The following is a 27,434-nucleotide window of genomic DNA, read 5'->3' as shown; positions in this document are numbered from 1 at the left end:
TCATAAATGCCAGGGATGCACCTGTCTTGGGAAAGTGATTGGGGAAAACACAGTCAGCCACCCAGTGCCCAGGAGCTCCAGCAAGGGAGTCCCACTCAGAACCAGGGCAACGAGGGGCCCCACTCTGAACCGGGGCAATGAGGGGGCCCTGCTCTGACCCAGGACAATGAGAAGGCCCCACTCTGAACCAGGGCAATGGGAGGGGCCCTGAACCAGGGCAATGAGGTGGCCCCTTCTGAACAACAGCAATGAGGGGGCCCCACTCTGAACCAGGGCAATGGCTTTTTGAAAATGGCACTATTTAGGAAACAGTATCCATTTGCTATAAACCAAGTGAAGCTATACAATACTCAAAGAAGTTAAAAATCACATTTTTTTCTTTTTTGTTTGAGTAGAACTGCCTTCTGGAAGGAGCTCAGATCAGTATTCACTGTTCTTTTGTTTCAGTAGTTGTCATTCTGTTCAATTAGACGATCTGAAAAAAAATGATGCCAAAAGTCTATGGTTTTTGGCTCTGTGGTTGCAGTACTGGCAGCCAATTTGTTATCACTTCCCTATATTGTGACCCTAAGCAGTCTCTCCCATACTGACTGAGCTTGGCTGTGGGACCTGCTCTGGTCAATGAGATAGTAACACGCAAGACACAGGCAAAGACTTGACAAGCCCTCACAAAGTGGGCCCCACCTCTCTGGCTGCTGCACAATGAAGCCTGGGACAGGATGGGTGACAGCTGGGTGATGCAGTCACCTCTGTCACTGCAGCCAACAGCCAGCCAGAGACTGGCTGCCCAGCCCATCACAGCTACCTATGGACAAGTGAGTACGCCCAGGTGAGACCAGCAGAACAATCACCCAGCTGAGCCCAGCTCAGTTGCCGACCCTCGGAAATCATAAGCTGAAGAAAGAGTTGTTAAGGCACTGTGTTTTGGGGGTGATTTGTTATGCAGCAAATGCTAACCAATACATGACCCTTTATTATTTAATGGAATGGAGAAAAGAATAAACCAAAGAACAGCTACTGCATGTTCAATGACACTTCTAACCAGTCATTAGTATTTTGTTAATTACCAAAGAATGGAATGAAAAGCACCATAGCTATAGTGTAAGAATGTTTCTGAGAAAATCTTTGTTTTCAGAGAAAAAGGACCAAGTTAACCACTGTGGTGAGGCTCTGAAATCCTCCTCGGCATCCTGAGCTGCATGTAGAAGCAACAGCAGCCATAATGTGTCTCCATTCCTTCTGCTCAGAGCCTGTGGAAGGGGCCATTTCTTGGTCCAGGTGAGCTCCTTGGATGCCAACCAGAAAGTCTCACTAAAGTGCCTAAGTAAACAACTTGGTGTTTCATCGATGGTACTTTAGTATAAATGCCAACATGCTCCATCTTATGTTATATTCAAAAGTCACTAGAAATATTAATACAGAGTAGGCACCATTATTATGACTAAAGAGTCTTATTGCTGTATTATTAAAAGAATTGTTTCTGGTGGGCTTCCACTTCTGCTGCTAGATCAGAGGACCAGGACTGGGTGGGAAAGGTTACTTCCCCAGAAGTCTATACTACTTGTCAGAGCCTTGGACCTACTAAGACAGATAAGTCTGTGTCTGCCCCCACCCATTCCTAGCTTTTATTTAAGCTCCCCTCAAGCCTCCTCTTACTCATCCTCAAGACACAGCCGGGGGAGGGCTTCTGCCTGTGTGATGACTTCTGAACCCCGCATTGAGCTCAGGGCCCCAGCCCCTCTTCAGAGCTGACGGGGTATTCCATTCCCATAACTCCTGGGGCTGCATTTTCATGCATCTGCTTCTCTAATTCTACTCCATGTGAGTCGGGCATGAGAGACTCCACTTGAGTCTCTGAGTAGATTTCAGACCCTTGTAGGGTTCCAAAACCACATCTATTACCTGCTGAGGCCACTGCATGAAAAATCATTGCAATAAAATGGATTCAATAATGGATTGACAAAAATGTGGATTCAGGCTTATCATAAATTTTAAAAAACTGCATTAAAATATTGGTTGTGTTTATGTGCAAGCTCCATCAGAAGCCCACGTGAGTCTTTAAGAAGGATAAACAATTCTTTTGAATGTAGTCTATTGTGAAGCACCAGGAGGGAGGTTAACTGAGAACTAAGATTTGCTACTCACCTGCTCCTCTCCCACCTGCTCCTCTCCCACCTGCTCTCCTCCCACCTGCTCCCCTCCCACCTGCTCCCCTCCCACCTGCTCCCCTCCCACCTGCTCCCCTCCCACCTACTCACCTCCCACCTGCTCCCCTCCCACCTGCTCCCCTCCCACCTGCTCCCCTCCCACCTGCTCTCCTCCCACTGACCTTAGCAGAGCGTAGTTATTCAAGAGAAGTGCATGGATGCAATGAGAGGGAGGGGGAAAAACCCACAGGGGTGAGAAAGAACGGATGGAGACATTCAAATGTCCTTTTCAATCTAGTTACCATCCCAAGTCTTCTATAGCTGGGGCATACTGTGTCCTGGAGGGATTTTCCAAAAACTCCTAAGAAAGCTGAAAATCCTCTGCCGGCCAGTTTGGCCCCCTGGGGGCTTGGAAACATCTCTGATCCCTTCCTTTCTACCCTCTCATCTCCATTAATGACAAATTTCACCTTTTAGATATTTCTTCACCACTTCTAATGCTGTCCTTATTCTCTCCCACCTTCCCTTATGACAAGCCCCCCAAAAGAGGCAGGGGGCACATCCGGTTTGGTCCTAGCCCCAGGCTGCCTCCCCTCTCACCTCCATCTCCCCTACATCCTTGTCCCACTCTTGGCCAGAGCAGCTCCTGAAAACACAGATCAAGGTCTAACCACAGCCCTTCTGCCTGAAACCCTTCCATGGACCTGCATGGCCACGTGCAGGCACCAAGGCCTCCTTGTGCAATTCCCAGGTCCTCCACGTGACATCCTGATCACTTGGTGTTGTCTTGTGGATTAAATGTTGGCGCGCTCTGGCTCTCGGTTACTCTAACAAATCTATTCAGGCTCCCCAGCAACATGGCCTGTGTGGTGGGGCACAGCAGTAACCCTGAAGCAGAGGGGACAGATGCTGTGGGCGGGGCCTGGCTCTCCAGGCTCCAGGCCCACAGGTCCCAGGGCTCCTTCTTGACTCTTTGGTGGGTCCCTTCTGTCTCACACATATCTGAGTTTGTGACTCTGCATAAATCCAGTCTCCCTTAGGTGGCTGATAATGTCCTTACTGATGGGACCCCCTCCTTCTTCAGCCTGTCTCCCACCCCCGTCCTCCCCGTAGGCCTCCGCATTTCTGACCAGTTCCTCTTCCCTGCAGATCTCCGGAGCTGCTGCCTCTGTGCTCCCCAGGTCCTCTTGGACTGGAATTTCTCTGCCAACTCCCCTCAAGCCTCCTCTTACTCATCCTCAAGACGCAGCCGGGGGAGGGCTCCTGCCTGTGTGATGACTTCTGAACCCCGCATTGAGCTCAGGGCCCCAGCCCCTCTTCAGAGCTGATGGGTATTCCATTTCTTCCATTCCCATAACTCCTGGGGCTGCATTTTTGTGCATCCGCTTCTCTAATTCCACTCCATGCCAGTCGGGCAGCATTTATACTTTGCTGTCAGCAAAGTCCTCAGATCTTGGAAAACTTAGTAGACAGGGCAGAGGCTTCTGAACAGAAGCCAAGCATGCTCCCAACTTTCCACAGCTGCAGCGTGAGCGCCCTCCCTTCACAGGTGTCACCAGAGGGCATTGGGGCCTGCGCAGATGCCCAGGCATCATGTCTTGGTCCTCTTCCATGCCACGACTCTCCACTCCCTGCCAGTGGGCTTCCTGGGCTCCAGTGGCTGGAGTTGCGCCGAAGTTTCCCTCTCCATTTCTAATCCTCCCTCCTGACTAAAGCTGGATCTCTCAGCTCCTGGTTCTCAATGGGGTCTCCAATCCTGATCCTCTGGTCTCCTTGGCCTGTCTGTCATTCCCTTGCAATTTCTCCGGCCTTTCCATCAAGTGTGGGGTCCCATGGTTGTGGGTCTGATTCTGCTCCAAACTTCCTCCCTATTTCTTTCTCCTGCCTCCTCCACCTTCCAGGCAGAGTACACCTTGCCAAGGGAGCCTCACCTGCTAAAGATGGTCCCACATGGCTGGAGAAAGTCACGGAGCCCTGGGTCTGACCAGATCCTCATACGAACTCATACTGCAGCTGGGCAGTTTCTCCAGGAGTCTTTTCTAGAATGGGCACTTCCCCCAATTCATTGCTCTAGACTGTCTGCAATCTCCTCACACCCCAGGAGCTTCTCTGGCTGTGCTGATGCTCAGCCAACATGAACCCCTCCTTTTCTTCCTCTTCAACCCAGAGCCCTTCAAAGTTTCCCTTACCCCACCCTTTTCTTCTCTCCCAGGCCAGCATGCGGACTTCTTCTGAGAGGCCAGCTCTCACACATACATGCTTGGAGTTCAGCTCCTGCCTCCCCAAGACCACTCCCCAGCCGCTGGCCACAATCCTGAATTTTCCATTCTGAACATTTCCTCTCCACCTACAACAATGTTCTTGCCTACCTTAGTGAAAAACAGACATCCCTTCCCCTTTCGGCCACACACTGCCTCTGAAGGTTGGACCTGCTCGGTGGTTTCCTTTCCCACCAAACTGACGGAAAGCCTGGCGCGTGTTTCCCCGACATCACGTCCTGGGAAAACACCCCTGGCCTCACTGCAGTGGAATGATTTGGGGGGCATGGGCAGCAAACTGCTAGTCCATGGCCTGCAGCAGCTGCTCTCACCCTCTCACTGGTGCTGCCCTGGGGGGACAATGTGCCACACACCCCAGCAACCACTGTGCCTACCACACTATATCCAACGTGCAGTGTGTACATCTCTGTGCATGTAATTCAAATGCTGTCACCTGCCCTCCAGTCCATTAAAGAAGTGAGTCATCTAAGAAGTCAACTTATCTTCCCTTCAGGCTATCAGTACCTACACTTTCTTCTAGCACGGTTCAGCTCTATCAACAATCTCTCAGTAGTAACTGTGGAATGCAAAGTCAAGGAACCACAGGTGACAGTAGAAGCACCTCCCAAAGTGTCCCCCGTCAAGTATATTTCAAGCCTCATGTGGCTCTAGGATCAGGCGTCCCTCTCTCATCTTGTCAATGACCTCTCTGTCTCATGGGATGCTGGAGAGGAGGGAAAACCGATGAACCCACCAGCACTGCCATCTGCAGCCATTACCTGGGGTCATCTCATACCAGAATCACTGCTGAAGCGCCCCTGGCTTTCTGTTAATCAAAGTGTTTCCTTCTATCTTCCACAAGAATTCAAGAGTGAAGGGCACCAAGACTGCCTTTGGTTTCTGCATTTTTGCACACTAGTTTCATTCCCTAACTTTTGCCAGGCATTCATGGCTCCTGCCCTCCCTAGAATCCCCATCACACATTCCTAGAGGGCCTCTGACAAACACATCCTCTGACCTCCAGCTCCTGGAACTCCTCCTCCTCCTCCACGTCGTAGGACAGGGTGTGGATTTTTATGTCATCAGCTGAGAGGTCGATGAACTTCCCATCGGGGTACTCGAGGCTGTCTTTGGTGGGCGACCGGTCCTCGATGAAGGTGGTCTCGCAGCAGTCGGCAGCCACACCATCCCCCCAGGAGCGCAGCACGCCCTCTGAATAGAGGATGATGTTGGGCCGGTAGCGGGACTCCACCGACTGCTGCAGGGTGTTGGGGTCCAGCAGCTGCTGCACTGGCTCACTCCTGCTGCTGTCCAGGCTGGCCGGCACTGTGCTGGCCCCCACCCGGTGGCTCTGGTACTGGGGCGCTGGGTAAACAGACACCAGACCATCTCTGCTCTCGGCCATCAAGTTTCTGGTGTTAATTAAACCATTCCTCTTGCCAGCATCACTGATTTTACTGTGCACCAGCATGCTCTTCTGTTCAATGATGCCATCCATGGTCCTCTCTCCCCGGCTGGGTGTCAGGCTGGCGGGCTGGGCATGTAGGTTACACTTGTCTCAGGGAACCCATTTCTCCTGGAGGAGGAGAAAACAGAGATGAGACAAGAGAATCACACTTGAAAACAAGCTAATCACCCAGACCCACATTGTTTCAGACTGTACCAGCCAGCTGATAAACGCACAGTAACTGTGAGAGTTAGATAAAATGCAGTCCTACCTATTCAGTGAATGTTAAAAAGGGTCTGTTGGGGCGGCTAGCCAGAGTTAGCAGAAATTGATTACCTGAATCTATAAAGTCTCTGCTTCCAAATGAAGGAGACTGCAGGAATTGGCTCCCTTGCAGCCTAGAGGAACCTTTGATTGCTAGCAGACATCCTGAAACCCACGGGTAAACCCAATCACATTAGCATCTGACAAGTCCATAGGAAAACAGAACTGCAAATCTGTAATGGGGATTAGCTCTTCCCAGGTACATGGCTGTTCATTCAAGCAGGAAATTATGTGATTGTAATAATCTCTACTTAGTGATGATCTTGAGGTGTCAAGTCCCAAACACGAATCTGATACTGAGGCATCTTGAGAGAGGCACAGCTTGGTCTCCTAGGGTGCTCTCTATAGTTGGCCACTCAGAATTTGCTGAGAACCAGCAGCATCAGCACCAGCTGGGAGCTTGTTGGAAATGCAGAATCTTGAGTAGCACCTGCACCTACTAAATCAGAATCTGCACTTTAACACGATCCCAGCTGATGAGTCTGCACATTAAAGCTGAGGAGGTGCTGGGCTACAGTGTACAGTGCACGTTTTGGCCTGCTGAGCAAGCTGATTTTACAACTGATTATTTACTAAATTTTAAAATGTACTCAAATTATATCAAACAATTTATTTTTTTAAAAGAACAACTTTTTTCTTATTGAAGTGAATTTTTTCAACTTTGAGTATCATAAATTACGACTAAGTATGAATGAAAGGGATCAAAATTAATGGAATTTTATTTTGTCATTTCTGCATCCTTCGATATCTCTTTCAACACAGACTGGTTTGTCATATATATTGCCTTTGCTTCATAATTCCCATTAGCTCATTTCCTTCCATGTTTGCTGGTACCAACTCTTACCTGCTCAGAGCCTTTCCCTGGGCCTGGGTTCATCTGCTCAGAGATGAAACCGGGTTGATGGGAGGAGAGAGAATGCCTCTAATGAGGCTGCCATCTAGGGTTACCCACATGGCTCTCTGTACCAATGCACTCTGGAGTCTTGCCCCAGGACAGTGCTACTGTTCTTCCAATTCCCTTTATAACTTTTGTGGGATTTTTTATTTATTTTTTTATCAGTCGATGATACTCAGAACCAGTAGCTACAGAGATGAAAGCCTCCTGCCTGACTCTTTATTTCTGCATAAGCAGTCTCTGCTATGCCTAGGATGCTCCCTTCTCTTGACCAAACACTTTCTGGGCTGCATCAACCGCTGAGTTCCCCGTGTCATCATCTTATAAGACTTGGAGTCTGGTTTTGAGCTTGGCAGAGGAAGCTGCCTTAAATGCATCACTGGCCAGTCATGCTCCACCTGCTTCTTTACAGAGGAAGGCAGCTGGAGGAGGAGACGGGATGGAGAGGGGCCTCTGTGGCCTTGTAATTGAGTCCCTAGTTCTTAGTCTCTTTCTGTATCACTATTGTAAGAACTCTCCTGGGGAGTTACTAACATGCACAGCTAACCATGAGTTGGGGTGAATATCAGGTGAGTGGGAAAATTGAGGGGTTGTGAAAGAAAAATATAAGTCAGAAAGTAGGCATACAACATATTCTATACAAATTTTATATTCTACATAAACACATATACATTTTTTTACTTGGAGACTGTCACGGTATAAAGAACACTTTACTATGAGTCAGGAGGCCAGGGATTCAGCCCTAGTTTTGCTACTAAATATCTGACTGTGGGCAAGTGGCTTATGAAAGTGGAATTATTAATGGGGTGATTGAGCAAGGAAAGCTTTCAGGTCCCTCTCAGCTCTGATTTTTTATGTCTTAGTCAAAGAGTTTTGGAGTTTTATGGCAATAGATAGAAATTTTCCACAAAATGGCTTCAGTGGTGAATTGTAGCAAACATTTAAAGAACTAATACCAGTCCTTCTCAAACTTTTCCAAAAATACTGAAGAGGAGTGAGCACTTCCTAAGTCATTCCATGAGGTCAGCATTACCTTGACACCAAAGCCAGATAAGACACCATAGGAACATTACAGACCCATATCCCTTATGAACACTGATGTAAAACTCCCAACAACATACTACTAAACTGAATTAAGCGGCATATTAAAGGAATCATATACCATGATCAAGTGAGATTTATTTCTGGAATGCAAGGAGGGTTAAAATCATGAAAATCAATCATTGTAATACACCACATTAACACAATGAAAGATAAAAAATACATGATTATCTCTATTGACATAGAAAAAGAATTTAATGCTTTTCTACTAAGCATTTCTGGAAAAGCATTGATGCTTTTCCCTTTCATGATAAAAACATGAAACGAACTAGGAATAGAAAGAAATTACCTAAACAATATAAAAGTTATATTTGAAAAATCCACAGTGAACATCATACTTAATGGTGAAAGCACCCGTGACATCAAGAACAAGGCAAAGATGTCCACATTTCCCACTTTTATCGAACACTGTACTAAAAATTGTAGCCAGAGAAATTAGGCAAGAAAAAGAAATAAAAGGCACTTAATTGGAAAGGAAGAAGTATGATCTCACATATAGAAAACCCTAAAGATTCCATAAAAAAAATCTGTTAGAACTAATAAATGAAATTAGCAAAGTAGCAGGATACAAAGTTAATACACAAAAATCAGCTGCATTTCTATATACTAACAATGAAGAATCTGAAAAGAAATTTTTTTTTATTATACTTTAAGTTTTAGGGTACATGTGCACAATGTGCAGGTTAGTTACATATGTATACATGTGCCATGCTGGTGTGCTGCACCCATTAACTTGCCATTTAGCATTAGGTATATCTCCTAATGCTATCCCTCCCCCCTCCCCCCACCCCACAACAGTCCCCAGAGTGTGATGTTCCCCTTCCTGTGTCCATGTGTTCTCATTGTTCAATTCCCATCTGTGAATGAGAACATGCGGTGTTTGGTTTTTTGTCCTTGCGATAGTTTACTGAGAATGATGATTTCCAGTTTCATCCATGTCCCTACAAAGGACATGAACTCATCATTTTTTATGGCTGCATAGTATTCCATGGTGTATATGTGCCACATTTTCTTAATCCAGTCTATCATTGTTGGACATTTGGGTTGGTTCCAAGTCTTTGCTATTGTGAATAGTGCCGCAATAAACATACGTGTGCATGTGTCTTTATAGCAGCATGATTTATAGTCCTTTGGGTATATACCCAGTAATGGGATGGCTGGGTCAAATGGTATTTCTAGTTCTAGATCCCTAAGGAATCGCCATACTGACTTCCACAATGATTGAACTAGTTTACAGTCCCACCAACAGTGTAAAAGTGTTCCTATTTCTCCACATCCTTTCCAGCACCTGTTGTTTCCTGACTTTTTAATGATTGCCATTCTAACTGGTGTGAGATGGTATGGAAACTGAATAAACTGAACAACCTGCTCATGAATGACTGACTACTGGGTACATAACGAAATGAAGGCAGAAATAAAGATGTTCTTTGAAACCAACGAGAACAAAGACACACATACCAGAATCTCTGGGACACATTCAAAGCAGTGTGTAGAGGGAAATTTATAGCACTAAATGCCCACAAGAGAAAGCAGGAAAGATCCAAAATTGACACCCTAACATCACAATTAAAAGAACTAGAAAAGCAAGAGCAAACACATTCAAAAGCTAGCAGAAGGCAAGAAATAACTAAAATCAGAGCAGAACTGAAGGAAATGGAGACACAAAAAACCCTTCAAAAAATTAATGAATCCAGGAGCTGGTTTTTTGAAAGGATCAACAAAACTGATAGACCGCTAGCAAGACTAATAAAGAAAAAAAGAGAGAAGAATCAAATAGACACAATAAAAAATGATCAAGGGGATATCACCACCGATCCCACAGAAATACAAACTACCAACAGAGAACACTACAAACACCTCTACGCAAATAAACTAGAAAATCTAGAGGAAATGGATAAATTCCTGGACACATACACTCTCCCAAGACTAAACCAGGAAGAAGTTGAATCTCTGAATAGACCAATAACAGGAGCTGAAATTGTGGCAATAATCAATAGCTTACCAACCAAAAAGAGTCCAGAACCAGATGGATTCACAGCCAAATTCTACCAGAGGTACAAGAAGGAACTGGTACCATTCCTTCTGAAACTATTCCAATCAATAGAAAAAGAGGGAATCCTCCCTAACTCATTTTATGAGGCCAGCATCATCCTGATACCAAAGCCTGGCAGAGACACAACCAAAAAGGAGAATTTTAGACCAATATCCTTGATGAACATTGATGCAAAAATCCTCAATAAAATACTGGCAAACCAAATCCAGCAGCACATCAAAAAGCTTATCCACCATGATCAAGTGGGCTTCATCCCTGGGATGCAAGACTGGTTCAATATATGCAAATCAATAAATGTAATCCAGCATATAAACAGAACCAAAGACAAAAACCACATGATTATCTCAATAGATGCAGAAAAGGCCTTTGACAAAATTCAACAACACTTCATGCTAAAAACTCTCAATAAATTAGGTATTGATGGGACATATCTCAAAATAATAAGAGCTATCTATGACAAACCCACAGCCAATATCATACTGAATGGGCAAAAACTGGAATCATTCCCTTTGAAAACTGGCACAAGACAGGGATGCCCTCTCTCACCACTCCTATTCAACATAGAGTTGGAAGTTCTGGCCAGGGCAATTAGGCAGGAGAAGGAAATAAAGGGTATTCAATTAGGAAAAGAGGAAGTCAAATTGTCCCTGTTTGCAGATGACATGATGGTATATCTAGAAAACCCCATTGTCTCAGCCCAAAATCTCCTTAAGCTGATAGGCAACTTCAGCAAAGTCTCAGGATACAAAATCAATGTACAAAACTCACAAGCATTCTTATACACCAATAACAGACAAACAGAGAGCCAAATCATGAGTGAACTCCCATTCACAATTGCTTCAAAGAGATTAAAATACTTAGGAATCCAACTTACAAGGGACGTGAAGGACCTCTTCAAGGAGAACTACAAACCACTGCTCAAGGAAATAAAAGAGGATACAAACAAATGGAAGAACATTCCATGCTCATGGGTAGGAAGAATCAATATCGTGAAAATGGCCATACTGCCCAAGGTAATTTATAGATTCAATGCCATCCCCATCAAGCTACCAATGACTTTTTTCACAGAATTGGAAAAAACTACCTTAAAGTTCATATGGAACCAAAAAAGAGCCCACATCGCCAAGTCAATCCTAAGCCAAAAGAACAAAGCTGGAGGCATCACGCTACCTGACTTCAAACTATACTACGAGGCTACAGTAACCAAAACAGCATGGTACTGGTACCAAAACAGAGATATAGATCAATGGAACAGAACAGAGCTGTCAGAAATAATGCTGCATATCTACAACTATCTGATCTTTGACAAACCTGAGAAAAACAAGCAATGGGGAAAGGATTCCCTATTTAATAAATGGTGCTGGGAAAACTGGCTAGCCATATGTAGAAAGCTGAAACTGGATCCCTTTCCTTACACCTTATACAAAAATCAATTCAAGATGGATTAAAGACTTAAACATTAGACCTAAAACCATAAAAACCCTAGAAGAAAACCTAGGCATTACCATTCAGGACGTAGGCGTGGGCAAGGACTTCATGTCTAAAACACCAAAAGCAATGGCAACAAAAGCCAAAATTGACAAATGGGATCTAATTAAACTCAAGAGCTTCTGCACAGCAAAAGAAACTACCATCAGAGTGAACAGGCAACCTACAAATTGGGAGAAAATTTTCGTAACCTACTCATCTGACAAAGGGCTAATATCCAGAATCTACAATGAACTCAAACAAATTTACAAGAAAAAACAAACAACCCCATCAAAAAGTGGGTGAAGGATATGAACAGACACTTCTCAAAAGAAGACATTTATGCAGCCAAAAGACCATGAAAAAATGCTCATCATCACTGGCCATCAGAGAAATGCAAATCAAAACCACAATGAGAAATTTTTTAAAAATTCATTTACAATAGCATCAAAAAGAACACAATACTTCAGAATTAATTGAACCAATGAGGTGAAGGACTCATACAATGAAGTCATCAAAACATTGCTGAGGCAGGGCATGGTGGATCATGCCTGTAATCTCAGTACTTTGGGAGGCTGAAGTGGGCAGATCACTTGAGGTCAGGATTTCGAAACCAGCCTGGCCAACATCATGGTGAAACCCTATCTCTACCAAAAATACAAAAATTAGCTGGGTGTGGTGGTGGTCGCCTGTAATCCCAGCTACTCATGAGGCCGAGGCAGAAGAATTTCTTGAACACAGAAGGCAGAGGTTGCAGTGAGCTGAGATTGTGCCACTGGACTCCAGCCTGGATGACAGAGCAAGACTCCATCTCAAAAACAAACAAACAAACAAACAAACAAAAAACACTGCTGAAAAAAATTAAAGAAGACACAAATAAATGGGAAGACATTCCACATTCATGCATTGGGAACCTTAACATTGCTAGGATGTCAGTACTACCCAAAGTTATCTATAGATTCATTGCGATCAGTAGCAAAATCTCAATGATGTTGTCTGCAGAAACAGAAAAACCCATTCTAACATTCATATGGAATCTCAAGGAGCTCAGGCTGGACTTAGAACAAAGTAGGAGTACTCACACCTCCTGATTTTAAGACTTACTACAATGGCACTAGAATCAAAACAGTGTGATATGGCATAAATACTCCTGATTTTAAGACTTACTACAATGGCACTAGAATAAAACAGTGTGATATGGCATAAATACACACATATAGACCAAGTGAATAAAATAGCCCAGAAATAAACCCTTGCTTATGCAATCAAATGATTTTTAACAAGTGTGCCAACACCATTCAATAGGGAAAGGACTTTTTTTTCAACAAACGGTGCTAAAAAATTGGATATCCACATGCAAAAGAATGAAGTTGAACCCTTACCTAACACCATATTCAAAAACCAACCCAAATAAATCAATCACCTAAATGTAAAATCTAAAACCATAAAACTCTTAGAAGAAAACAGGGCAAAAGCTTCATGACATTGGATTTGTCAATGATTTCTTGGATGTGACACCAAAGGCAGGGGCAACAAAAGAAAAAACAAGTTGGACTTCGTAACAATTTAGAAATTTTTGTGCATCAATAGACAATATCAACAGAGTAAGAAAGTGAGCCATAGAATAGGAGAAAACATTTGCAAATCATATATCTAATAAGGAATTAATACTCGGGATATATAGAGAATGGCTAAAACTCAACAACAAAAAATAATCTGATTCAAAAACTGGCAAAGGTCTTGAATAGACATTTCTCCAAAGAAGATATACAGATGGCCAATAAGCCCAGGAAAAGATGCTCAACATCACTAATAACGGGAAACAAAAATCAAAACTACATATGAGATATGACCTCATACTCACTGGGATGGCTACTGTTAAAAAAAATAAAAATAATGGAAAATAACAAGTGTTGGTGAGGATGTGAAAAAACCGGAATCTTTGTGCACTGCTGGTGGGAATGAAAAACGGTGTAGTCGCTTTGGAAAACAGTATGGCAGTTCCTCAAATAATTAAAAATAGAATTACCATATGGTCCAGAAATTCCACTTCTGGATATATACCAAAAGGAGTTGAAAACAGGGTCTTGAGGAGATACTTGCATGCCATGTTCATAGCAGCACTATTCATAATGGTTGAAATGTGAAAGCATCTCAAGTGTCTGTGGATGAATGGATAAGCAAAATGTGCTATCTACATTCAATGGAGTGTTGCTCAGTCTTAAAAAAGGAAGGGAATTCTCACATAGGCCACAGCATGGATGGACCTTGAGGACATTACTCTAAGTGAAATAAGCTAGTCACATAAAGATATATGCTGTATGATTCCATCAATGTGAGGTACTTAGAGTCATTAAAAGTACTCAAAAGTCATCAAAAGTGTGGTTTCCAGGGGATGGGAGTGGAGTGAAGAGTTATTATTTAATAGGTATGGAATGAAAAGGGATATAGAGATAGATGGTGGATAGATGGTGGTGATGGTTACACATTATAAGTGTACTTAATACTACCCAACTGTACACTTAAAAATTGTTAAGATGGTAAATTTTATGCTAAGATAATAAAAAATTTAAAAAAAAATGAACTAAAATGAAACATAAAAAGAAGAGCTATCTATGTGGAGATTCATGCTAAAGTATTTACAGATGAAATAAAAGATACACTGTCTGGGACTTGTTTAAAATCATCTGGATAGGAAGGAGAAGTGCACACCATACCGAGAAAAGAAGACTGTGGGCTGACCACCGATCATCTCAATTGGAATTCTCATCTGGAATTCCTCCTCCTCCTTCACATCCTAGGATGTCAAGGAACCACAAGATGTAAGCAGAAAGGCAAGGTACCACAGGTGACGGCAGAAACACCTCCCAAAGTGTACCCCCTCAAGTACACTTCCAGCCTCGTGAGGCTCTAGGATCAGGCATCCCTCCTTCATCTTGCCAATGACCTCTCTGTCTCATGGGATGTGGGACAGCAGGGATCCCCGATGAACCCACCAGCAGTGCCATCTGGAGCCCCATCTGACAGCCATTACCTGGGGTCATCTCTGACCATCTCTGATCACTGAAGGAGGAGTGTATACCATACTGAGAAAACAAGACTGGCAGCAGGAGTTATGAATGAAGGTGTGCTGTATACCATACAGGGAAAACAAGACTGGCTGTGGACTGACCACTGAGGGAGGAGCATATACCATACAGGGAAAACAAGACTGGCTGTGGACTGACCACTGAGGGAGGAGCATATACCATACAGGGAAAACAAGACTGGCAGCAGGAGTCATGAATGAAGGTGTGCTGTATACCATACTGAGAAAACAAGACTGGCTGTGGACTGATCACTGAAATAGAAGTGTATACCATACTGAGAAAATAAGACTGGCTGTGGGCTGACCACCAAAGTTGGTTGATGGGTGCACGTGATTCATTATAGAATCCTCTCTCCTTTCATGTGTGTTTGAAGTTTTCTGTAATACAGAGGTTTGAAAAAATCAACAGGTTATGCTGTGCAGGGGAGATGTTCCAGAAGGAGGAAACGGCACAGGTAGTGTTTAGGAAGCAGAGGACGAGGCCGGCGAGATAAAGTTAGGAGGGGCGGGTCTCGTTTAGAGGCTCATAGTAAGCAATAGGCATGTGGAAGAAAGGCTTAAGTGGGATGTGATCATCATAGAGGCAGTTCAGGCAGATGGATGTGTGAACAGCATGAGGAATGGGTACAAGGAGAAGCACAATAAGCCCTGGTGGTGTGGACAACTGACAGACGCGGTGGTCCTCTACTGCTCAAAGTGCTTTCGGGCAGTAAGAAGGGTGTGATGCCCTCCGGGAAACTCTGGGGTCCAGGACCCAAGAGAGCCCCAGTGATGGTTCTCTGCTTTGTGTATTTTATTTGAAAAATGGGTCATGAAGAGGCAAAACGTGTAGCCTCATCCTACAGCTGGAGGATTCCACATTCAGCAGCTCAGACCACAGGGTCCTTCCTGCAGGACATGGGGGGCCTGAGACCATGCTGGCAGTAGGAGTGACGAATGAAAGTGCGCTGGGGCTCTCACTTTTCCCTCTCAGGTACAGCCACTCCTCCAGGCTGTGTGTGGAAGGCTGTTCAGCTTGGCTCACCTGAGTAAGCAGGCGTTACCCAGAGGATATTTAGGAAGGGCACACCCAGTTTCTAACACAGAGGTGGCTGTGGGGCCTGAGGCTATCTCCAATATGCCCAGGGAGAGCTCCCGGCCAGACAGATGGCACTTCTTAGTGCCTTGAAGGAGCTGATCCAGGGAGCCGGGTCTCCTGAGTGGGGTGGCACTGACGTATTCAGTGGGGCCTTTCTTGCTTGGAGAGTGTTTGAGGAACACAGCAAGACTCAGGATGCCCAACTCCTCCCTGCCTCTGGAGAAAAATGTGCATTCTGAATTGGCCTTTGAGTGCGCTGACACCCACAGAGATGTGGCTCCCCAGCAATTTCACCCGTGGCCACACTCAGACATCACCTCTTTTTGGAGCAGAGTTGGTCATCTGGGCTCCCACGCTGCCCAGCTCAGGCCTGGATGACAGCATGGCCACGCCCCTCTGGTTCTGCTGGGGACAAGGCATCGCAGCTGCACTGCAGGCTCTCCCATCACAGCCACGATCTCAACCATCCTTGCAGTTCTGATGATGCATCCTGTACAATTCATCTGTTCCACTAGCACTTGATGAACAACTAAGTGATGTTTTGCCAATACCAGCCACAAATGAATCCTAAAACATGTGTGTCAAGAACTTCACTGATGAAAACAGAACATTACTCTCCATCAATGAGGAAAAATTACTTGTTTAAGTCAGTACCCCAGTGAAAGTTGTCAGAATCAAAATGGAGTCAGTAACGTCAAGAAAACCCTGACAAATAGAGCCAGGGGAGGCCATGAAGAGAAGGTTTTCATGCTTGTATGCTTAATAACAAAACAAGACTACAAAACCCACAGCATTTTACACAAAAAACACTTCTGCGAGGTCATCTGCCCAGCAACTGCCTGCCCAGCCTCAGAGTGGTGTCACCCTTGTTATTAATCTTTATAGCCAAGGATAATTATTTCAAAACAATTGTGCAATCTTCACCTTTTTTTTTTTTCATGAAAAACCTTTGTCTTCTTTTACCTCCCTAAATGTGCACACAGTTTACTATGGCATGTGTGTTCCCATTGCAAAGCTTTATGCCCAGATAAACATCTTTTCTTTCAGAGAGCTTCTCTCTGTTTATGATTAAGGTTGACATCTAGAGAGATATGTAATTTAAAAGCCCGTCTATCTTGGATTAAGTTATTGAACCCTAGTAGCTTTTCTTGATTTATAAATAAACCTTCCATTTAGGAAGGAACTATTCTAGCCAGAAATTCAGTAGTACTTAGGAGGAAAGCACACTGCTGTACATTTAGTGATGAGGTTTGGATTTTCATCAAGCAATTTCCCACAACTTCCCTTTGACATAAAGAGCTACTCCTATGCTCTCACCAGGAGATGTCTGCACACAAGCCAGCAGAAAACATCAGCAAATGACTACGGTCCTGCTTCAGAACTGGCAATGGTTCCCATCTCATCCCTGTCTTAACTCAAGGTAATGGCCTACCGAAACCAAGATCATAACATGTAAAGAGTCACTGTTTTCTTATGGCTCTGCATGTTGGAAGCTTCCTAAACCTAAACCAGCAAACAGCACACCCCACACCAAGTAACAATCATCTCTCAGTGCAAGTGAAAACCATCCAGGGGTTGGTGACAAAATACTCCAGCTGGGCAAAAGCCAGCTCTTCAGAGCAGAGGTGGCCTCAAGTCCTAATGCAATGTCACCAATAAAAGTTTCAAAACAGAACTCCCTCCCTCAAACCCAGGGAATAAAGGAAGCCGCACCGTGTCCAGCCCCTACCACACCACGAGCATGTGGCAGGTACTTTCATGCATCCACCTGACAGGCACTTAGTGGGTACCTACCATGTGCAGGCAGTGTGTAGTGTGTTGAGTGCGGGGGTGTAGCTGGGGACCTAGATGACCACGAGCAGGGACCCTGCACGCAGCACAGGAGAAAGACAATTTTTTGAATGAGCACCAACGTGTGACCAGTGGGCGAGACAAAGCTGCCTTGAGGGAACAAACACAGGGCACAATCTCCTGTGAAGACCCGCTGACGGCAAGCCCTGAACGGGGTGAGGAGTTAGCCAGGGCCAGACCGAGGGGCAGTGTTCCGGCTGGGGGAAATCCCTGCCCAGCACACTGGGCCCTGAGGCAAAGGCCAGCAGAGGGACCTGTGCAGAGGCTCAGAAAAGAGGAGAGGGAGGGCACAGACCTGGCCAGGAAGGAGCCCCGGAGCTTGTGCTGACAACCTCAGGAGTCCAGGTGGGATCTACAGGCTCCTGGGGCTTCCCTGAGTGCCTGGCGAGGGAGGAGAGGAGTGGAGGCTGTGAGGAGGGGGCCCCCTGCTTCTAGCTTAGGCCCTCGGATTAGGGAAAGTGATGATGACAAAGTCACATCAACCAGGGGCTGATACAGTTTGGATGTTTGTGGGTTCCAAATCTCAGGTTGAAATGTGATCCCTAGTGTTGGAGGTGGGGCCAGGAACGAGGTGCCCTCCCTAGGGTAATAAGCTCCCGTAAGAGCTGGTTGTTGAAAAGAGACTGGGATCCCCTCCTCTTTCTCTTGCTCCCCCTTTGTCGTGTGATGTGCCTGCTTCCCTTCACCTTCTGCCATGAATAAAAACCTGCCATGCAAAATGGACTAACACAGGGGCTGAATCCGTGGGTGCCTGACTCTGTGCCCTGGCTCCCATCATCCTAGGGACTGATGGTGCTATCACGGCTCACATACAGGTCAGGCCAGGCCAAAGGGGCTATGGCACCTGGTGCAGCCTCAGCCAGCGACAGTGAGAAGCTGATAGATCAGCACCCAGCACCTTTGTCCCGGGGTGGGACAGCTCGGAGGCTGGTGTTTCACACTTCCCCAGCGCCCCCCCGAGATCAACTTGCTGTACAACACAGCATTTGTCTATGGCCTTCCCTCCCTGGTCATCGACTGGTGTTTCCTGGGATCCCCTCCTCTCCCAAATTCTCATCCCCAGGCTTATTTCTTGGGGACAAACCCAAGGCATCAGACTATTGTCAACAAGCCTGCGAGGTGTTATCACAACTTCTGTATGGACAAGAAAACTAAGCAGGCCAACTTGTATGTCTGTAAACCCACAGCTCTGTAAATATTACTAGACGACTGCAGTTCGTTTCTGTGGTCAGAATTGGAGAAGGGGGTAAATATCTGCCTTCACAGATCCAAGCAGAAACCACCAGAAAGAGCTGGAAGGCCTCCCAGCCTGCAAGAGGAAGGTAATGCACCTACGTGGACAAACACATCTTACAACAAAGATCAGAAACAGGCCAGGACAGTTAATTCTTTCTACAAGCATATAAGCTGCCTGATTGCAGGGAGAGCAAGTCTCGTTGTCCTCAGTTCCCAGGAGAATAACTCCTCAGTGCTCACTGGCATTCTGGTCCTCCAGAGCAGTCTCAGAAGGTGAAGTAATCTAATCCTGCCCCTAAAAGACAGATTCTCTCCCACATGCTGGGGAACAGTTAGCTTTCCTGGCTTCTGAGATCCAAGAGAAGGAATACTCAGAACCCCCAAACCCTTCCCAAGAAAATGACTGCTCCAGCAACCTCCAGGATGTGCCATGGTGGGTCTTTTGGATTCCACAAGGTCCTAAATCCTAACAGTTGTTGATCTAAATGCAGATAGAAAAGATACGAAGAGAAATAGGTGGAGATAGAGCCCAGGCGTTTCTGACTCCAAGCCTTACTGTCCTCATGGAGCAGAAGACCCCAAGTCTCTGTTGGAAAGCTGGGGAAACAGCTCAGGCTGCGGGGCCGCGCGTGGATGCTCACGGCTGAAAGGCTGGGAGTGCAGGAAGGTCCCAACTCTGTTGCTTTCTTTAACTTTAATTAGCATTTTCATTTATTTTTCAAAATAATTGCTTTACTGAAATATCATTTGCATGCCATGAAATTCATCCAAATTTAAGGATGTATAATTGAGATTTCGTATATTCACAAAGTTGTGCAGTGCAACCCTCATCACTTTCTGATTCCAGAACATTCCTGTCACCCCATGCCCATGATGAGTTTCCTTTCCCCAGCCCCTGGAAAACACTGATCTACTTTCTGTCTCTATGGATTTCCTTATTCTGGACATTTCATATAACTGGAATCATACACTATGTGGTCTCTCATGACTGCCTTCTTTCACTTGGCATGATGTATTTGAGGTCATTTCTTCTCTTGGCAGAAGCACTGCATTGTGTTTACCTTCACTGTGCTTTCATTTTGGGGGAAAATGGTGGTTGCTATCCTTTAGCTCTTGTGTAATACGGGGCTAATTATGATTACAGCTCTTTAGCTGAATGGTTGATAAGACAGAGTGTTCTTTTTCTGGCAGGTATATAGTGAGAATAAAACTACCTTAAAAACAAAGCCCTCAGTGGTACAGTACCTCTGGGGTGAGGGAATGGCATTTTGTGTATGGCCTGGAACACAAAGTGACAACATAGTAGATGTTCAGGAAGCAGAGGCAGGGTCTCAGAAACATTAGATGGACCAGACAAATAAATCCCGTGGGAGGCAGCCTCTGTTACCCACCAATGGAAGAAAACGCTGCAGGCTGGGCCTGCTTACTCACTGTGAGATAGAAAAACTCAGTCCCCTAAATACAGCAGATGCTTTTGCATGCCGAATGTCCCAGCAGAATAAACCAGCAGACGCAGAAGCCACCTTCCCCACCAGAAATGGGATCTAAGCAATTTCATGCTCAACCTGCATACATGCACGCACAGCACACACTTTCTGTGAAGAAGGCCAGCCTGCTCCAGGGGGGAATTATGCATTGTAAAACTGACAGAGTTATACATGGACCTATCCATGAAGAAATTATGATTACTCATTACAGGTAGTATTTTTTTTCAAACTTGTCTCTAATGTTTAATAGATGGTTTTGCTCTGAGGAATTAGCTAGAAAAAAATCCAGTGAATGTTTTGGGAACCAGGATTGCAAGTCCAATTATTTTCAAGCAAATGCATGAATAAAGAAATACAGAAAAACTGGAGAATCAGAACTTTCTCTTACTAGTTTTCCTTTTTTTCTGAACCTGCAAATAAGTCTAGATTTTTTTTTAAAGTCTATGTCTCGCCCACCCTACCACGCACTCATCTCCCTTTCTTAAACATACCTACTCCTTTCACAGAATGACTTAAAGATCTGCACTGTTGGTTTATGATTTGTTATTGTATAGAGTGGAAGGAACTTCACAACATAGTACACGTCCATCCCTGTGTGGCTAATTAGAAACCTCGAATGCCAATTATATTGTGCAGTATCAGTCATATTTAACATATAAGACCATCTCTGTAGCAGACTCTCCAAGTAGAAACAGAATGAAGTCAGCTACCTATGTAACTGAAGGAGAAAATAAAACTAATTGCAGGCCAGTCACGGTGGCTCACACCTGTAATCCTAGCACTTTGGGAGGCTGAGGCAGGCAGACTGTCTGAGCTCACGAGTTCAAGACCAGCCTGGTCAACACGGTGAAACCCTGTCTCTACTAAAATACAAAAAAATTAGCTGGGCATGGTGGCGTGCGCCTGTAGTCCCAGCTACTCAGGAGCCTGAGGCAGGAGAATTGCTTGAACTCAGGAGGCAGAAGTTGCAGTGAGCAGAGATTGCACCACTGCTCTCCAGCCTGGGCAACAGAACAAGACTCTGTCTCCGAAAAAAAAAAACCCAAAAAACAAACAAACAAAACCCCCCACAAAACTAATTGCAGTTTCATTTAGCCAGAGTGTTTGGCATGTTTGACAGGTACGGCTGCTCCTGACCCTTCTTATACAGCTCAATTTGGCAAGGCATTAGGAGGGCACCAGGTGCTGGTTCTTTCCCAAACCCTAACACTGTTAAAAGCCTTTTGTGTAAATAGTAAAACTTCCCTACTGCTAAGCGAATGATATGTGTAATTCACCAAGGCCCAAGTGTAGAGAGAAAAGAGCTGCTTGCAAACCCTCATTAAAACAATTAAAATTTGCCTTTAGCATACACAGAAAAGCCTGTGATTTGGCAGTAGAAAGAGTTAATGAAACATTTGGGACCAGATCAGTTATTACTATTTAGCATTTAAATGGCACATTACAATTGCAAAATGCTACATCGTCCTATGTATCATTTTTGGTGGCCTGGGACTTCCTGTTCACAAAGCCAACCCAAACTTCTGCTGGTGAGTGATGCTTTGTCATAGCACAGCACCACTGGGTCACAGTCCACAGGAACTCCAAATCTGATTTATAAGCAGTCAGACATATATAGCAGATATGATGTGATTTTGGAAACAAGAAAACCTGCAGATTCAGACCATTGCTGCTTTTAAAAGTTGTGCCAACTCCCTTTAGCTTTGTAAGTCTCCACTTCATTTTTAAGGATAATGTGGAGGGAGGAAGCTTCTTCCCCTGTGACACTGCCATGTCCACCATTACCAACTCCACCACCCTCACCATGATCACCATCTCCATTACCTCCACCATCACCACCATAGCCATCACTACCTTCATTACCCCATCACCTCCAGAACTTCAATCACCATCACAATCAGCATCACTGACATAGCCATTTTCATAATCACCACCACCAGGGGTACTACCATCATCACCACCACTCTCCCTACCACTGACACCATCACCAGGAATACCACCTTCACCACCACCATCACCATCCCCACCACTAACACCATCACCGGGAATACTACTGTCACCACCACCATCACCATCCCCACCACTGACACCATCACCAGGAATACTACCGTCACCACCACCATCACCATCCCCACCATGACACCATCACCGGGAGTACTACTGTCACCACCACCATCACCATCCCCACCAGTAACACCATCACCGGGAATACTACCATCACCACCACCATCACCATCCCCACCATGACACCATCACTGGGAGTACTACCATCACCATCACCATCACCATCCCCACCACTGACACCATCACTGGCCACCACCATCACCATCCCCACCACTGACACCATCACCAGGAATACTACCGTCACCACCACCATCACCATCTCCACCATGACACCATCACTGGGAGTACTACTGTCACCACCACCATCACCATCCCCACCAGTAACACCATCACCGGGAATACTACCATCACTACCACCATCACTATCCCCACCACTGACACCATCACCAGGAATACTACCATCACCATCACCACCACCATCCCCATCCCCACCACTGACACCACCACCGGGAGTACTACCATCACCACCACCATCACTGTCATCATCTCCACCACTGAAACCATCACCAGGGGTATTACCATCATCACCACGACCATCACCATCATTATCCCCACCACTGACACCATCACCACCACTATCACCATCATTATTCCCAACACTGACACCATCACCATCATTATCCCCACCATTGATACCATCAGCAGGAGTACTACCATCACCCTCACCACCATCACCACCATCATCCCCACCACTGACACTGTCAGAAGGAGTACCCTGTCACCATCCCCACCACTGACACCATCAGCAGGAGTACCATTATCACCATCCCCACCACTGACACTGTCAATAGGAGTACCATCACCATTACCACCATCATCCCCACTGCTGACACTACTGCCAGGATTTGGAAAACCAAGGCCACAGAACAAATACATCTAACACCTGCATTTGTACAGCCCAGAAGCTAAGAATGGTTTTCACATTTTTAAGTGGTTGAAGAAAATAGGAACATTCTATGACACACAAAAATTATGTGAAATTCAAATGTCAGTGTCCATAAATAAAGTTTTATTGGACTACACCCACAACCATTCATGCACATATGTCTATGGCTTCTTCTTCACGACAAGGGAAGAGCTGAGCAGTTGTGACAGAGACCATATTGTCCATGAAGCCTAAAATATTATCTGACTCTTTACAGAAAAATTTTACTGATTCCTAGCCATCATCCCTTCCATACCACCACCACCACCACCACCACCATCACTACCAGAAATCCACAACCACCATTATATCACCACCACTACTACTGCTAACAATAACATCACTGTTGGTACAAGTAATGTCACCAGTACCATTGCCATCATTACCATCAACACCAGTGATGTCCTCCCACACACACAGTCCATGGTTTAGAGATGCAGAGGCTCCCATGTGACCAAAGATTTAAGTGATAAGATTGTGAATGTGGACACAGACTCAGCCAAGACGTCTTCCTCCCCACCCACTGAAGGAGAGAAAGAGAAAGCCTTGAAAGCATTCTCATCTCTAAAATTATTTTGGGTAAAACTGTTTTTCTTTCTTTGGAGGAGGGCCAGAGGGGCTTCATCTCTGAGAATTTCTAACCACAAGCCTGCACTCACACTCTCTCTGAGATTTCACACTCTTAATGTGCCTTGAAAAACACAGTTGAACACTTAGTTTGTAGTGTTTGGGGCTGGGAATCCACCACTGTGATTCTTGGCAGAAGCAAATGCAAATGTCCTCTAGGATAACGTATGTTAAAGACAGGACTAGAAAATGCCCATGGATAGTCTCAGAAAGCAACCTGAGCTTGGGATTCAAGGGAGGGAAATGAGCACTGCTAATGATTTGGATGCGTGTGTCCCTTTGCAATTAATATGTGGGAACTAAATTCCTGAGGTGATGGCATTAAGAGGTGGAGCCCTTGGAGGTGATTAAGCCCTCGCCCATAGGATTAGTGCCTGCATAAAAGGGCTTGAGGGGGAGAGTTAGCCCCTTCTTGCGCTTCTGCCATGTGGGCACACAGTGTTCATCCCCTCCAGAGGACATGCAATAAGGTGCTATTTTAGAAGAAGATAGTGAGTCCTTATCAGACACTGAATCTGCCAGCACTTCAGTGTTGGGCTTCCCGGCCTTCAGAACTGTGTGAAATAAATTTCTATTGTTGATAAATTACACTGTGTGGTATTTTGTTGTAACAGCAGAAGCAAACTAAGACAAGCACTAAACACAGGAAGAAATAAGCAAGGGTGAGCAGAAATACCACATATCTGGTCCACAGTGAATGTAGGTATTAACTCCTTCAGATGAAGATTATAAAACAACCATACTTAGGATACTTTACAAATGAAAGATTTAGGACTTTTAGAAATAAAAATACATCAGTGAAATTAAAAGTCAATGGACAAACTGTTATTTCTAGCATTAAAATTGACTAGATGCTCTGAGAGATTCTCTTGTTACAAAATTAGATTCAGGATTAGAACACACTTTGAGACTTTACTGATTGTGAAGGAAAATCTCCAAATATCACCACTCTTCCATGGAAGATTGCTTGAAGGGGCAGAGTTGCATTGATTTAGGTGTCAACAGTAACAGTAATGTAAGTTATATAGCCTTGTAGAAAGACAAGATAGAGAAGTTGAGGCTGAACCTTATTCTAAGCTAAGATTCTTTACGGATGTGGTCTCAGATTTAAGCATGCATTTGAATCACCTGAAGGGCATGTTAAACCCCAGGTTGCCAGGCTACAGAGTTCCTTACTCAGGGTGGAAAGGGATACCCAAGTTTCCATTTCTAAGAAGCTCACAGGTGACGCTGCTGCAGCTGATCCAGGGACCACACTCTGAGAACCACTGTTCTGTCAATTGCAATAGAGCCAATTCAGTGATGACTCCTCATTACAGGCAGAATAGAAACAAACATCTCTAAGAGAAAGCCCCCCTCCCAAATTTAGCCACAGAGTAAGGTCAAATAACGAGCTGAGAAACATCATCATGCATGAAAGACTGTATGCCACCATGAGTGAGAGTCTATAGAGAAAGAAGGAAGGAAAGAAAAGAAAAGAAAAAGAGAAGAGAAGAAAAGAACAACTCTGGACCATCAAGGACTTTACATATTTTTATAGTGAGAAGAAAGTATAGAACAATTGTTCATGAAATACTTACATAAATAAAACACAAGAAGGAGCAAGTGACAAGTGACTACCAGAATAAACAGAAAAATGAAACGTGTGAATTTCAAAAAGCAAAAAATATTTTTGTGGAAGGAAAAAACACAACAGAAGATTTGGAATCTGAACAGAATAGACACAGCTAAGAAAAAAAAAATGTAATCCAGAAGACAGATCTGAGAAAAATACCCCAAATGCCTCAAGAATAGAAAAAAAGATAGGAAACAGCAATAAGCAGCAAAGAGCCTGGCAGGTAGAATGAGAAAGATCAGTCTCTTCTAATCAAAGTCTCAGAAATGGAGACAGAATGCCTGGGAGAGAAGCCGCACCTCAAAGGACGCTACCTATGAAATGTTCAGCACTGATGAGAAACACAAATTCACTGATCCAGGAAATACCACATTGACACATTACATGAAACTGCTGAAGATTAAGTGGAAAGGTCTTAAAAGCAGTCAAAGGAAAATAGTGGATAATCTACATAGCAACAAAAACTAGAATGGCAAGACACATATCAAGCAATAATGGAAGCAAAAGGACCGAGGACAATATCTTCAATATATTGAAAGATATTAACTCCCAACCTTGAACTGAACATAATGAAATTATCTTTCAAGAGCCAAGTGAAAAATCCATTTGCAAATAAATAAAAAATCTACTTAGAGACTTAAACTAAAAGGAATTCTAAAGGATGCACTTTAGGAAGAAGAAAAATAATGCTGGGTGATGACCTGAGATGCAAGGACTTATGAGCACACAAACTCACGACATACTTATAAATCCAAACAAACACTGATTATATACCTATATATATATATCTATATATCTCTATCTATCTGTCTATCTATCTATCTATATAAATGTAAATCATTAGATTTATTCTTAAAACTCTAAACACAACAAAACAATAGCATGTAAATCAGGAGGTGAGAGATTCTAAGATTCTTTTAATGTTCCAGAAGTGTGTTAACATGTTCAGCTTTATACTTAAATATACATAGGCAAATGTCAAGGATAACTACCAAATGAATGGAAACATTTCTAATTATTCTAAATCAGGAGAGAGAAGTACATGAGTAAGACTGAAAATAGTAGTAAAACCTCAATCAAATAAAAAGAGGTAAGAAAAAAATGAAACATAAAAAAAAAGTCGGCCAAATTCTAAATAGAAAACTAGGATAATAGCAGGTCCAAACATATCAGTATTCACAATAGGTACAAATTAATTTAAATTGTCAATTAAAATAAATTGTTAGTTTGGATTTAAAGTAATATCCAGACATATATTATTTATAAGAGATAGACCTAAAGCATACGGACTTGGAATCGCTAAAAGTAAAAGGATGGAAAACATATATACAAGGAAAATCCTAGGCAACAAATAAGAAATCTGGCACAGTGTAATGAATACAAAACAGACCTTAAGGAGTAGAAAGTATTATTATATAGTAACATAGTTACACAGAGGTCCAATCAACCATATACAACAATTCTCAAATTCTATGTACATAATCCATTTATATCACATTATATAAAGCAAAATTTATAAAATTATGGGGATAATGTAATATCTTCACCATCACAACAGGAGACTGCAAAGTATGCTCTCAATTATGCTGAGAAACAAACAGGCCAAAATTAAGAAAAACATAGAATATTTGAATAATAATTTTGATCAAAAATGCATGTATAAAACTTGGCATCCAACAGAGAATACAAATTCTTCTAGGCATACGTGTTC

General features: G+C 44.0%; 1 protein-coding gene across 6 annotated transcripts in view; it reads right to left on the bottom strand.

The window, feature by feature from the left end:
- SYNDIG1 (synapse differentiation inducing 1) overlaps positions 1 to 27,434 on the bottom strand; it is a 206,034-nt gene that overhangs the window by 120,442 nt on the left and 58,158 nt on the right. For all 6 annotated transcript variants that reach the window (XM_024239164.3, XM_054541651.2, XM_054541650.2 and 3 more), the window contains exon 2: positions 5,424 to 5,981. In XM_024239164.3, coding sequence (XP_024094932.1) covers positions 5,424 to 5,903 — 480 coding nt within the window. In that variant the 5' untranslated portion in view covers positions 5,904 to 5,981. The remainder of the gene's footprint in view (positions 1 to 5,423; positions 5,982 to 27,434) is intronic.

Source organism: Pongo abelii, chromosome 21, assembly GCF_028885655.2.
Source record: "Pongo abelii isolate AG06213 chromosome 21, NHGRI_mPonAbe1-v2.0_pri, whole genome shotgun sequence".
NCBI classification, from domain to species: domain Eukaryota; kingdom Metazoa; phylum Chordata; class Mammalia; order Primates; family Hominidae; genus Pongo; species Pongo abelii.
The sequence above is the reverse complement of the archived record's forward strand: the minus strand, read 5'-3'. Positions and strand labels throughout refer to the sequence as shown.